The 14,861-nt window shown below is 45.2% G+C and overlaps 1 protein-coding gene across 1 annotated transcript in view; it reads right to left on the bottom strand.

Annotated features, from left to right (window-relative positions):
- Positions 1-14,861, bottom strand: part of ACAP3 (ArfGAP with coiled-coil, ankyrin repeat and PH domains 3) — a 45,480-nt gene that overhangs the window by 12,315 nt on the left and 18,304 nt on the right. Inside the window, exons 2-13 of the mRNA XM_077788102.1 lie at positions 12,505-12,562; positions 11,416-11,535; positions 10,099-10,152; positions 9,535-9,593; positions 8,172-8,355; positions 7,317-7,361; positions 6,790-6,885; positions 4,944-5,018; positions 4,120-4,131; positions 3,250-3,362; positions 2,176-2,227; positions 1,248-1,348 (exon numbers count right to left, since the gene is read on the bottom strand). Coding sequence (XP_077644228.1) covers positions 1,248-1,348; positions 2,176-2,227; positions 3,250-3,362; positions 4,120-4,131; positions 4,944-5,018; positions 6,790-6,885; positions 7,317-7,361; positions 8,172-8,355; positions 9,535-9,593; positions 10,099-10,152; positions 11,416-11,535; positions 12,505-12,562 — 969 coding nt within the window. The remainder of the gene's footprint in view (positions 1-1,247; positions 1,349-2,175; positions 2,228-3,249; positions 3,363-4,119; positions 4,132-4,943; positions 5,019-6,789; positions 6,886-7,316; positions 7,362-8,171; positions 8,356-9,534; positions 9,594-10,098; positions 10,153-11,415; positions 11,536-12,504; positions 12,563-14,861) is intronic.

A 14,861-nucleotide genomic window follows, 5' to 3' on the forward strand; every position in this document is an offset into this window, starting at 1 on the left:
CCTTCCTGGCAAAAATTTACCCCACGAGGTTGGGGTGTTCCCATTCCAAACCTTCCTGGCAAAAATTTACCCCACGAGGTTGGGGTGTTCCCAGTCCAAACCTTCCTGGCAAAAATTTACCCCACGAGGTTGGGTTCGTTCCCGTTCCAAACTTACCAAGTAAAATTTACCCCACGAGGCTGGAATGTTTCCATTCCAAACCTTCCAGACAAAAATTTACCCCAAGAGGTTGGGATGTTCCCATTCCAAACCTTCCTGGCAAAAATTTACCCCACGAGGTTGGGTTCGTTCCCGTTCCAAACTTACCAAGTAAAATTTACCCCACGAGGTTGGAATGTTTCCATTCCAAACCTTCCAGACAAAAATTTACCCCACGAGGTTGGGGTGTTCCCATTCCAAACCCTCCTGGCAAAAATTTACCCCACAAGGTTGGGGTGTTCCCAGTCCAAACCTTCCTGGCAAAAATTTACCCCACGAGGTTGGGTTCGTTCCCGTTCCAAACTTACCAAGTAAAATTTACCCCACGAGGTTGGAATGTTCCCATTCCAAACCTTCCAGACAAAAATTTACCCCACGAGGTTGGGGTGTTCCCATTCCAAACCTTCCAGACAAAAATTTACCCCACGAGGTTGGGATGTTCCCATTCCAAACCTTCCAGACAAAAATTTACCCCACGAGGTTGGGATGTTCCCAGTCCAAACTTACCAAGTAAAATTTACCCCACGAGGTTGGGGTGCTCCCATTCCAAACCCTCCTGGCAAAAATTTACCCCACGAGGTTGGGATGTTCCCACTCTGAAGTTTCCAGGTAAAAATTTACCCCACAGAGTTGGAGTGTTCCCATTCCAAACCTTCCAAGTAAAAATTTACCCCACAGGGTTGGGGTGTTGCCACTCAAAACCTTCCAGGCAAAAATTTACCCCACAAGGTTGGACAGCCAGAGGTGCTCCCAGTCCAAACCCTCCATGCAGGTCTGGAAACTGTTTTTAAAAGGTGGGCATTATATATGAAGTATAAATTCTCAATATAAAGAATAGAATGGAATATATTCTATAAATAGATAATTATTTTATCAAGAACTAATAACAATTTAATCTGAATATTTTCTTATAATTAAATATATATAATTATACAATCAGATCCAGCTTATGGTTATGTCTGAGCAACTCCCAAAGGATTCTGGCATCAATATTTGTCAGCTTCTGCTTAAATCCCATCTCAGGCCAGCCCAGGGAGCCCCAGACTCACTTGGTGGGGGACACGACCTCGAAGCAGAACCTCCTCTCAATGTCCTCGCAGGGTTTGACCGTGCAGAGCCTCAGGTCCTCCACCACCACGGTCAGCACGTCCTGGGGGGAAAACGGGGCTGGAGGGGCTTGGGGGGCTGGGGCACAACTGGGGAGCTCCTGCCCAGACCCTCTGAACTCTCCCCAAATCCTCCAAAGTCCCTCCTGCTCAAACCCTGCCAATTCCTTTCCAATCCCTGCAAATTCCTTCCCAAAATCTCCAAATTCCTTCCCAAAATCTCCAAAGTCCCTCCTGGTCAAACTCTGCAAATTCCTTTCCAATCCCTGCAAATTCCTTCCCAAAATCTCCAAATTCCTTCCCAAAATCTCCAAAGTCCCTCCTGCTCAAACCCTGCAAATTCCTTCCCAAAATCTCCAAAGTCCCTCCTGGTCAAACCCTGCAAATTCCTTCCCAAATCCTTCAAACCCTCCCCAATATTGAATACACAAATATTGAATAAATAATTAAACCCTTAATAAATAATTAATACATTATTATCTAAAAAGAATTAATAATTACTCAATAAGCAACTATTTAATAAACACTTAAAAAATAATTGCTTAATAAGTAATTATTTACTACATAAATATATTATTTAATAAATAAATAATTATTAATAATGTATAAGGAATAAATAATTATAAGTAAATAATAACTATAAATAATAATTATAATAATACGTAATAAATAATTATTTAGTAAAAAATACTTAATAAATAATTATGTAATAAATCTTTGCTGTCTTATTCCAACTCATGGCCTTGCTCTCCCTCCCCTGCCCCTGCCACCCCGCTCGCTGCAGGATTCCCCAGCCAAAGCAATTAATAACTAATTAATTAATTAATTAAAAAATTAATCGCCTGCTGTCAGCTGGGGCAGCCTCACTGACCTTTAGCTTCTTCTGGTAGACCAGCTGGCTGTTCTGGATGGAAAACCACCTCCTGAGGGGGGACAGACACACGGACAGACATCAGCACTGCCCCATTAAAAATTGAACTTTTCATTAGGATTTGGACAAAATAAATTAAATAAATAAAATAAATACATTAATTGTTTCAACAGAGTGTTCACGCACAGAAACTGCCTGTGTTTGCATGGAAAAAAATATTAATTAATAAGAAAATTAATTAATGCCATAAAATTGGGGTGTTCCCTTTCCAAAAAGGTTTGGAATAAAGAGTTTTTTGAAGGGGTTGGGTAAGAATTCCTTCTCTTTGAAGCTTCCCAGGGGAAGGGAATTCCAGGGAATTTTGGTGCCATTCCTCGTGCCCCAGGCTGCCTGGTGGAGCCAGGTGGGAATGGACATCCAGGAGCTGGGGGAAAAAGGAGGGGGGAAAATGGGAGGGAAAAATGGGTGGAAAAATGGAGGGGGAAAGGTGGGAGGGGAAAATGGGGGGAAAAAAGGTGGGAGGAAAAAATGGGGGGGAAATGTAAGGGAAAAAACCAGGGGGGAAAAATGAGGGAAAAAAATGGGAGGGGGAAAAACTGGGAATAAAGACAAGGATGGAGCTGTGTGGAGGCTGCTGCCCACCTGGGACTGGGATTTTTGGGCAAAAACCTGGGATCTGAGGGCAGGGAAAAAACCTTGGAGCTGTTGAGGCTGGTGTTATTCAGAGGTCAGGAAAAGCAGGGAAGAGGCTGATGTTCCCTCCAGAATAAGCAGGGAAGGATCCTGGTCATGATTTCATTGTAATAAAGCACTAAAATTCCAAAAAACAAAAAAACCTCTCAAACCGACCTCATTTTAATGATTTTCATATTTTATTTTATTTATCTATTTAATTTATTTATTCAACGTATTGATTGATTTTTTTTTTGGTTGTTTTAATAGTTTATAATTTATTTTAATTATTTTAATGATCCATCTTTGAACTTCTCAGCTGCAAATCCTGAGATCTCGCTCAGGGAGGGAAGTGGGGCAGAGGCTCAGCCTAAATCAGGTGGAACTGGAATTATTCCTCACCTGTTCCAGGTTTTGAAGGCGTTGCTGGCTCTCTTGAAGAGGTAACCTTCCATCACCACCCCGTTGGGGGCATCCACGTTGAATTCCATCTTGGGGTCGTCGTAGGAGAAATCCTGGAGAAGGGAAAGGGACTCAGACTGGCAGGAGCACTGGGATCAGAGTGGAGATGGATTAATAAAATATCCAAAAGGGACAAATCTGCCAAAATCCCAAAGTTTTGGGGCAGGATTTCTGAGATCAGGGCGGAGATGGATTAACAGAACAAGAAAAAAGGACAAATCTGCCAAAATCCCAAAGTTTTGGGGCAGGATTTCTGAGATCAGGGCGGAGATGGATTAACAGAACAAGAAAAAAGGACAAATCTGCCAAAATCCCAAAGTTTTGGGGCAGGATTTCTGTCTCTGACAGGATTTCTGGGATCGGGGTGGAGATGCTTTCTTCATTTCGGGCAGGAGGGAGGGAGGGAAGGAGCAGCTCTGGTCCTGTCCCTGCTCATGGAGCAGCATCCCGGGGCTGCCAGGAAACAATTTAGGGATTTGGGGATTCAGGGATTTGGGGATTCAGGGACTGGGGTTTTGGGGATTCGGGGATTTGGGGTTTTGGGGATTCAGGGATTGGGGTTTTGGGGGTTCAGGGTTTCAGGGATTTGGGGTCTCAGATCTTTTTCCTTTACTCCTCCTCCCTTTTGGAGATTTGGGGATTCAGGGATTTGGGGTTTTGGGGTCTCAGCCCTTTTTTCCTTGACTCCTCCTCCTCCCTTTTGGGGTTTTGGGGATTTTGGGTCTCAGCCCTTTTTTCTTTATTCCTCCTTGTCTTAGGTGGCTGAACCTGGCCGAACACAGCAGGAAGCGGATGCAGGTGGGCACTCACCTGCAGCAGGGTCTGCAGGGCCACGGGGAGAAGAGGAAGCAAAGAAAAATAAATTATTTTACTCTTAATAATAATAATAATAATAATAATAATAATAATAATAATAATAATAGTAATTCATTATCTATTCCCAACCTTCTGGTCAGGAATCATTGCCAAGGGTGGAAAGCCCTGAGATACCTCAGGGTCTATTCTGAGAATAAACCAGAATTTATTCTGTTGAAATTTAAATGAATTTAAATCTTTTAAATAATATTAAATATGTATAAATATAATAAATAATAATAAATAATTTTAAAGTCTGTTTAAAATCTATTCTGAAATTGTAGTCTCAATAAATTAATAATAATAATATATAGTAATAATAAATAATAATATAATATAATAGTAATAATAACATAAACTATAAACTATAATAATAATAATATAATAAAATTCTATTTTTAATAATATTAATAATAACAAGTAGTTGGAGCTACCCAAGAGCCATGAGGCTCTTGGGGACATCCAGGAATGTCAGAAAAATCCTGAATTTCCAGCACCGTCAGGAAAATCCGTAATTCCCAGAAAAGTCAGGGAATTCAGGAATTTCCAGGAAAATCCTGAATTTTTCAAGAAAGTCAGGAAAATCCTGGATTTCTAGGAAAGTCAGGAAGATCCGGAATTTCCAGGAAAACCCCGGAATTTCCAGGAAAATCAGGAATTTTTCAGGAAAATCAGGAAACCCCAGAATTTCCAGCGAAGTCAGGAAAATCTGAGATTTCCTGGAAAACCTGGAATTTCTCAGGAGAAGCAGGAACAGCGGGCGCTGCTGCCGGGCTCACCCGCTGCTGGATCAGCGCGTGCTTGTGCTCCATCTCCCGCTTCTCCACGGCCGACGCGATCACCAGCTGGTCCAGCTGGGAACGGGAACGGGAACGGGGTCGGGATGGGCGGACAGACAGACAGACAGACCCCAGAATGCTGACAGACTGATTGACAGACAGACCCCGAAATACTGACAGACTGACTGACGGACAGACCGCAAAATAAACACAGACAGAACCCAAAATACTGACAGACTGACAGACACCACCAAAAATACTGACAGACTGACTGACAGACACCACCAAAAATACTGACAGACTGACAGACAGACCCCAAAATAAACACAGACAGACCCCAAAATACTGACAGACTGACTGACAGACAGACCCCGAAATACTGACAGACTGACTGACAGACAGACCCCAAAATAAACACAGACAGACCCCGAAATACTGACAGACTGATTGACAGACAGACCCCGAAATACTGACAGACTGACTGACAGACAGACCCTGAAATACTGACAGACTGACTGATGGACAGATCCCAAAATAAACACAGACAGACCCCAAAATACTGACAGACTGACAGACACCACCCCAAAATACTGACAGACTGATTGACGGACAGACCCCAAAATACTGACAGACTGACAGATGGACAGACCCCAAAATAAACACAGACAGACAGACACCAAAATACTGACAGACTGACTGATGGACTGACTGACACCACCCTGAAACACAGACAGACAGACCCCGAAATACTGACAGACTGACAGACAGACCCCACCCCAAAATACAGAGAGACGGACAGACAGATCCCAGAATACTGACAGACTGATTGACAGACCCCTCCCCATAATACTGACAGACAGACGGACCCCAAAATACTGACAGACTGACAGATGGACTGACAGACAGACCCCAAAATAAACATGGACAGACGGACAGATCCCAAAATAACACTGACAGACGGACAGACCCCACTCCAAAATACCCACCCCAAAACACTGACTGACAGACCCCACCCCAAAATAACACTGACAGACTGACAGACAGACAGACCCCACCCCATAATAGTGACAGACAGACTGACAGACCCCACCCCAAAATAAACACCGACAGCCCCCACCCCAAAAGAACAACAAGGGGAAAAGGGGCGGGAAAAGAGGCAAAAATGGGGAAAAAAGGAGTGGAAAAGGGGAAAAAAGGGGCAAAAAGGAGCAAAAAGGAGGGGGGAAAGGAGGGGAAAAGGAGGCAAGAAAAAGGCAAAAATGGGCAAAAATGGGGGGAAATGCCACATCTGGAGGGGGAAAAGGAGGGAGGAAAGAGGGGAAAAATAAGGGAAAAGAGGGAAAAATGAGGGGAAAAAAGCAGAAAAAAGAAGGGAAAAATGAGGGGAAAAGAAGGGGAAACGGAGGGGAAAAGAAGGGAAAAAGTGGTGGGGGGAAATGCCACATCTGGGTGGGCACAAACTCAGGAGGGGGAAAAGGAGGAGAAAAAGGAGGAGGAAAGGGCAAAAAGGAGGCAAGAAAGGGGGGGAAAGAAGGGGAAAAGAAGGGGGAAAGGAGAGAAAAAGAAGGGAAAAAGGGGGAAAAAAAAGGACAAAAAGGGGTAAAATGCCAAGTCTGGGTGGGCAGCCACTCAGGAGGGGGAAAAGGAGAAGAAAAAGAGGGGGAAAGGGCAAAAAGGAGGGGAAAAAAAAGGGAAAAAGGAGGCAAGAAAGAGCAAAAAAAGGGGCAAAAAGAGGCAGAAAAGGACAAAAAAAGGACAAAAAGGGGCAAAATGGCCCATCTGGGCGCTGCCCCAGCCCCCGGCAGGAACTGGGGACCCCCCGAAGCTGTTTGGGGTGCAGCCTCACCTCGCTGGCCAGTTTCTTCATGTAGGGCTCGAGCTCCTGCAGGAGGCTGGAGCCCTGCTGGAAGAAGGTGAACTGGGCGTGCATGAAGGACAACATCTGGGGAGAGAAAGCACAGCTGGAGTCCTCACAGTTCTGGGCTTGCACGTTTGGAATTGAATTGAATATTAAAAATATTAAAGATGGAATTTTTCCATCTTTATTCCATGAATTCTGTAATATTTCAAAAATTCAATAATATTCCATAAATTCCATATGGTCCGTAATATTTTATTCTTTTTCCCCATGAAAAATAGTTTAAACCTCTTATTTTTTTACTTTCCTAAAGTAATTTATCCCTTTTCCCACCCCAAAAAAATTATTTTTACCTTATTTCATTTTTCTTTCTTAATTCTTCCTTTTTTGCCTTTCCAAAGCAATTTTTCCCTCTTCCACTTTGTTGTGGGCACAAAGAGGGGAAAGCAACACCCTGAAAATCCCCCCAAAAATTGGATTTTCTCCCTGAGGAGCACCTAGGGCTCTTTTCTTACCGCATCCAGGATCTCGAATTTCTTCTTGGCCTGCAGCACGTTGATCTGGGGGGGGGAAAAAATCCAAGGGTGATTTTAGATAATTGATTTTAAAGCATCTACAAGATGGTAAAATTAAAATTGATAAGGAAAAAAATTACTTTTAGTGGATTGTGAATAGGAAATAGTTAATTTTTGATTGTGGTGGCATGAATTATAACATCTCACCCTTCACATGAGACTGAAAATAAAATAAAAGTTTTTCAAACACCTCTCAGCTGTCCCATCTCTGGGTCAGAAAAGGGTGTTATAAATAACAAAATTTTTTAATATTTGTTATATAAATAACAAATATAAAAAGCTGCCAGGCCTCACACTCTCACAGCCGTGCAGCCACATCTCCCCGTGATGCAATTCCTGCTTTTCCAGGGTATTATTTTAGATAATTGACTTTAAAGCATCTATAAGATGGTAAAATTAAAATTGATAAGGAAAAAATCACTTCTAGTGTATTGTAATTAGGAAATAATTGGATTCTGACTGTGGTGGTGTGAATTATAACATCTGTATTGTCTCAGCCTTCACGTGAGACTAAAAATAAAAGTTTTTCAAACACCTCTCAGCTGCCCCATCTCTAAACCAAAAAAATAATAAACCAAATCAAATCCAGCATCCCTTTTGTGCGAAGAGACCTTCACGCAGCATTTAAATTTAAATTTAAAAAACGGAAAAAAGTCAGGAAAATCAGGCAAAGCCTGAATTTGAGCGGGATAATTTCCCCTCCTACGGAGCCCACACCCAGCCACTAAAACGCAGAGAACGTGAAAAACTAAAAAAGATAAAAACTGAGGCATTGGGGGGGCAGAATGCAGCCACCTGCAGCACGTAGTCCAGGGCCAGGTGCCTGAAGCATTTCCTGGTGATGCTCAGGGTGCCCGTGGCCTCCTCCACCTCGTGGGGTTTGTGCCGCGGCGCCTGCGCGTTCTTCACCAGCGAGATCTCCATGTCCTCCCGCACCCTGTCGAACTGCTTCTTGGTCTCCTTGAACTTCCTCACGTCGCTGGCCACCAGACATGGGGAGAATTTGGGGAAAAATTGGGAGAAATCAGGGTTAGAAGGTGACAATAAACTGTGGGTGCCAGCAGGATCCTGGTTCAGCCCAGCGCGCCCATCCCAGCTACAGTCAAGTCTTTAGAGAGTTGGGAATAATGGTTTTTGTTTTATTTTTATGATTAATTTGGGGGTTATTTTATGGTTATTTTAGGTTTATTTTATGGTTATTTTCTGGGTTTATTTTATTGTTATTTTCTGGGTTTATTTTGTGGTTATTTTTGGGTTTGTGATTGTTCTTCACCAGCGAGATCTCCACGTCCTCCCACACCCTGTTGAACTGCTTCTTGGTCTCCTTGAACTTCCTCATGTCGCTGGGCACCAGAAATTGAGAGAATTTGGGAGAAATTGGGGAGAATTTGGGGAAAATCAGGGTTAGAAGGTGACAATAAACTGTGGGTGCCAGCAGGATCCTGGTTCAGCCCAGCGCGCCCATCCCAGCTACAGTCAAGTCTTTAGAGAGTTGGGAATAATGTTTTTTATTTTATTTTTATTATTCAGTTGGGGGTTATTTTATGGTTATTTTAGGTTTATTTTATGGTAATTTTCTGGGTTTATTTTATGGTTATTTTCTGGGTTTATTTTGTGGTTATTTTTGGGTTTGTGATTGTTCTTCACCAGCGAGATCTCCACGTCCTCCCACACCCTGTCGAACTGCTTCTTGGTCTCCTTGAACTTCCTCATGTCGCTGGGCACCAGAAATGGAGAGAATTTGGGAGAAATTGGGGAGAATTTGGGGGAAATCAGGGTTAGAAGGTGACAATAAACTGTGGGTGCCAACAGGATCCCAGCTCAGCCCAGCGTGTCCATCCCAGCTTCAATCAAGTCATTCTTTAGAGAGTTGGGAAAGATGGATTTGATTTTATTACTGGTTTATTACTACTACTACTACTACTACTACTACTACTATTATTATTATTATTATTATTATTATTATTATTATTATTATTATTGTTGTTATTATTATATTAATTTTGCTTTTATTTTATTACTATTATTTTGGGACGGGTTTATCTTGGAGGTTCAGCCCTGCAGGATCTGAATTTTGGAATGGGTTTATCCAGTGGGATGGGAAGCTCAGGAAGCTGAAAATCAAAGGGAAAAGCCAAATTAGACACTCCAAACTCACTCTTTGACAAAATTGTGCAGCTGCTGCCGGACCGACCTCTGGGCCTGGTCAAACAGGATCTGCAAGAGAGAAGAGAGGGAAAAATAGCAATTGTTTTGAAAAAGGAGGGGAAAAAATCAATTATTTTGAAAAAAGGGAAAAATCAATTATTTTGAAGAAGGGAAAAATATAAATTGTTTTGAAAAAGAACAGCTTTTCCCACAGCTACAGTATTCCCAGGTGCAGAATTCCTCCGAATTCCTCATCCAGGAGCAGTTCCCCTCACATCCCTGCTGTGAGGGCTCAATCCCGAATTCCCGGTTTTCTGAGTCCATCCCATCCTTAATTCCCAATTTTTTCTGTGTCCATCCCATCCCGAATTCCTGGTTTTCCATGTCTATCCCATCCCAAATTCCTGTTTTTTTCTGTGTCCATCCTAAAATTAATAAATAATTCTTCATTCCCAGTGATTTCCCCACTCCCAAACTCCACAGTCCTGAGAGGAATCTTTCCCTGAGGAATTTTTCCTGGGGTAAAAAAACCTTTCCATCATGAAATACCAGAATCAGATTTTGTGATAATTACCATGTGATAATTGATCATTTCCTGCAGGCTGTCCCCAAATTTATCCAGGCACTCCTGAAAAAAAAAAATACAATAAAATACAATACAATGCAATAATACAATAAAATGCAATGCAATGCAATATAATGCAGCATTATGCAATAAAATACAATAAAAATAAAATAATCTCAGAATGGATCTCACTCTGACCCCCCCTCCAAATCTCATTTTAAATGGATCTCTAATCTCCCTCCAAATCTCATTTTGAGTGGATTCCACACTGACCTTCCTGCCTGCTGCTATCAGACCCTGCATCCCTTCAAACACAAATCTCATTTTAAACGGATCTCTGACTTTCCAACCTGGAGTTACCAGACTCCAAATCTCATTTTAAATGGATCTCTGAGTTTCCAGCTTGGTGTTACCAGACTCCCAATCTCATTTTGAGTGGATCTCACTCTGATCCCTCCTCCAAATCTCATTTTAAAGGGATCTCTGATCTTCCTCCCAAATCTCATTTTGAGTGGATCTCACTCTGACTTTCCAGCCTGCTGTTATCAGACTCTCTCTGCATCCCTCCAAACACCAAATCTCATTTTGAGTGGCTGTTTAAGCCATCCCCCAGCCCTCTGTGTGCCAGGAACAGGAACCTGAGCAGCCCCCAGCCCCCAGAGCAGGGATTTGAGCACCCCCAGACCCCCAGAGCACCCCCAGACCCCCCAGAGCAGGAATTTGAGCATTCCCAGACCCCCAGAGCATCCCCAGCCCCCCAGAGCAGGAATTTGAGCACCCCCAGCCCCCAGAGCATTCCCAGCCCCCCAGAGCACCCCCAGCCCCCCAGAGCAGGAATCTGAGCACTCCCAGCCCCCCAGAGCATCCTCAGCCCCCCCAGAGCAGAAATTTGAGCATCCCTAGCCCCCAGAGCATCCCCAGCCCCCCAGAGCAGGAATCTGAGCACCCCCAGCCCCCCACAGCATCCTCAGCCCCCCCAGAGCAGAAATTTGAGCATCCCTAGCCCCCCAGAGCATCCTCAGCCCTCCCGAGCAGGAATTTGAGCACCGCCAGCCCCCAGAGCATCCCCAGCCCCCCCAGAGCATCCCCAGCCCCCCCAGAGCATCCCCAGCCCCCCAGAGCAGGAATTTGAGCATCCCTAGCCCCCCAGAGCATCCCCAGCCCCCCCAGAGCATCCCCAGCCCCCCGAGCAGGAATTTGAGCCTCCCCAGCCCCCAGAGCAGAAATTTGAGCATCCCTAGCCCCCCAGAGCTTCCCCAGCCCCCCCAGAGCAGGAATTTGAGCCTCCCCAGCCCCCCGAGCAGGATTGGAGCCTCCCCAGCTCACCGAGACCATGGGGTCCTTGCGGCACTGCTGCGCCAGGTCCCGCACGCCGCTGACGAAATGTTTGTTGGTGCTGAGGTAGGCCCGGCCCGCCTCCAGCATGCCGCTGCACAGCTTCACCAGCTGAGGGACAGGACACACACGGGGACACGGGGACAGGGACAGGGGGACACGGACACAGGGACAGGGGGACACACACGGGGACACGGGGACAGGGACATGGAGACAGGGGGACACACATGGGGACATGGGGACAGGGACATGGGGACACAGGGGACACGGGGACAGGGGGACACATGGGGACATGGACATGGGGACACACACGGAGACATGGGGACACACATGGGGACATGGGGACACACATGGGGACACACATGGAGACACACATGGAGACAAGGGGACACACATGGGGACACACATGGGACACACACGGAGACATGGGGACATAGAGATACACACAGGGACATGAGGACAGGGACACACATGAGGACATGGGGACACAGGGACACGGGGACACACACGGGGACAAGGGGACAAGGGCTCAGCACCGGGCTCGGAGCAGCCTGGCTTTGTCCCACAGCCAGCCCAGAGCTCAGGGACAGGCGCCCTTCCCATTCCTGCTGTGCTGGGACTGTCACAGGCAGGATGGGGAGAGACCCAGCCAGGGACAGGGACAAAATCCCAGCCTGGGACAGGGACAAAATCCCAGCCTGGGACAGGGACAAAATCCCAGCCTGGGACAGGGACAGGGGGAGAGTCCCAACCTGGGAAAGGACAGGGGCAAAATTCCACCCCAGGAAAGGATAGGGGGAAAATCTAACCCTGGGATAGGACAGGGACAAAATCTCAGCCTGGGACAGGGGGAAATACAACCCTGGGACAGGAGGAAAATCCCAGTCCAGGACAGGGACAGGGATAAAATCCCAGCCCAGGACAGGACAGCCTGCCTGGAGCTCCTGTCCCAGTTCAGAGGAGCCCTGAGGACAAGCCTAAACATCAATTTAAGAGCTGAAAATGGGCTCAGATTTTAGGGGACACTTGGAGGGACCCCATTCCTGAGCAGGGACTCCACCAGTCCCCCTCAGAGCTCACCTTGTCAAGCTTGGCCTCGATCTCCACCACATCTGTTTCCACCTCATCGATGGTTGCCCTGCAACAGAACAGCAAGGAGGAATCATTAATTAGCAGCAGGGAATCGTTAATTGGTGGCTTGGTAATTGGGCAGGAGGCCAGGAAAGGGTGAGTGTGGATCCGAGGGGCTGAGGGACTCTTTATTCCCCCTGGGATGTCAGAACCTCGGCGCTGAATCCCTCAGGAATGAATTCCAGCACTGGGAGAAGAGATCGAGATGATCCCACCACAGAGAAATTCAGGTGGGCTGGGAAGACACCCCCAGCAAATTCATTTAGTGGCATTGCCCTGTTAATTAACAGCAGTGCTAATTGACCCAGGATAACCACTGCTCCATCCAGCCCCAGCAGGCACAAACTCCACCAAACCCCATTTCCAGGCTGCCTCAAATGCTGAATTACGACCTTCAAACCTCAGGAACCAGCCCTCAAACACACACAGAGCAGCCCTTTGGCCTCTGAACACCAAAAAGCTCCTCCCCACACCCGGGGTTTGGCTTGGATAGGGATAAATCCACCAAAATCCACCAGGATTTTGGGATCTGCTTCCTTCCCACGTCACTGGGCGGATGTGACAGTGAGGAGCTGTCAGAGCCCAGCTGCAAAGGCCACCAAAAATCCCTCTGATTTTTAAGATTGCACGACATCAGCCACTTCAGGAGGCATTCCCAGACTCAGGAATGTGGTTCTGGAATGATTTTTGGGAGGGCAGAGCCCAGCAGAGAGCCCTGCAAAACTCAGGGTGTTCCCTGGCAGAGCACTGAGAGTCTGAGTTTATTTAACCTTTAAACTTGATTTATTTCTTTAACCACACACCTGGGAATGTGGGCAAGCCTCCCACCTCCAAGGGTTTGAAATCCAAATTTCACTCAGGGAGCTTCTCAGGTTTGTGGGATCAGGTTTTTAAAGGTTGGTTCTTGAACATTGCAACCAAAGTTGGAAAAATCCCAGCCCACTGGGTGAGGAATTCCTAAAAAAAACCTTCCAGGAGTAGTTCAGAGGGAATAAACCCCACTGAGTGAGTGAGGAATTCCTAAAAATAAGACATTCCTATTGTTGTTATTATTATTATTGTGATGATGATGATTATTATTATTATTCAGAGGGGGATAAAGACCACTGGGTGGAGAATTCCTAAAAAAAACCTTCCAGGAGGAATTCGGAGGGAACAAACCCCACTGAGTGAGTGAGGAAATAATAATAATAGTAATAATAGTAATAATAGTAATAATAATAATAGGAATGCCTAATTTTTAGAAATTCCTATTATTATTTTTATTATTATCATTATTTCTGACCGATTTCTGCTCGAAAGAGCGAAACCAATGCCTGCCTCACTGAGATGAGCTCTTCCCAAAATAAAAAAAAAGGAGATTTGGCACAAAACCGAAGCATTTCTCATCCAGTTCCTCCTCCCAAAGCCATCAGCAGCCTGACAAGGGCACTGCCAGCTCCAGAAATTCAAATTAAACTGCTCCTTCAAGGAAAAGGGGATGGATTTTCAGGATTTTTAGCTCCACCTCCATACCTTTGTCTCCTGCCACACAGCCTTTTTGGAGGTGAAACGAGGTGAAAGCCACTCTTGGGATTTTTAGGTCGCTCTTTGGGTTTTTAGGGAGTTTTGAATCATTTATGAACCTACCCAAACATTGATCTGAGAGCTCCTGATCCCCCTGGTATCCACAATTCCCTTTACTTTCCTTTTTCCTTTTTCTTCTCCTTTCTTTTTTCCTTTCCTCTTTCTTTTCTTTTTTCCTTTTTCATTTCTCCTTTCCTTTTCAACTTTCCTTTTTCCTTTCCCTTTTTCCTTTCCTTTTTCTTTTCCTCTTTCCTTTTTCCTTTCCTCTTTCCTTTCTTTTTTCCTTTTCTTTTCCTCTTTCCTTTTTCCTTTCCCCTATCCTTTTTCCTTTTATTTTTTTCCTATCCTTTCCTTTTTCTTTTCCTTTCTCCCTTTCCTTTTTTTCCTTTCCTTTCCCCTTTCCTTTTTCTTTTCCTTTTACTTTTCTTTTTTCTTTCCTTTTCTATTCTTCTTCCCTTTTTCCTTTTTCTCTTTCCTTTCCTCCCATCCATGGCAACAGCTCCATGGTGACAGTATCCATGGCATCCCCACCCTGCCCAGGCCCTGGGGAATTCCATGGATTTTTCCTGCCGGGAATGGCCCGGGAGTGCTCAGGGCGTGTGAGGGTGAGGGGTGGGAATTCGGGATCATGTTGGGAGTTTAAAGAGAAAAGAAGCTGGGAATTGAGATCCTGGGGTGGAAATCTGGGATTCCCATCCTGCTGCTCCCTCCCCGTGCCAGGCTCCTGAGCAGGAGCAGAT

This window comes from Lonchura striata, chromosome 24, assembly GCF_046129695.1.
Source record: "Lonchura striata isolate bLonStr1 chromosome 24, bLonStr1.mat, whole genome shotgun sequence".
Lineage (NCBI taxonomy): Eukaryota > Metazoa > Chordata > Aves > Passeriformes > Estrildidae > Lonchura > Lonchura striata.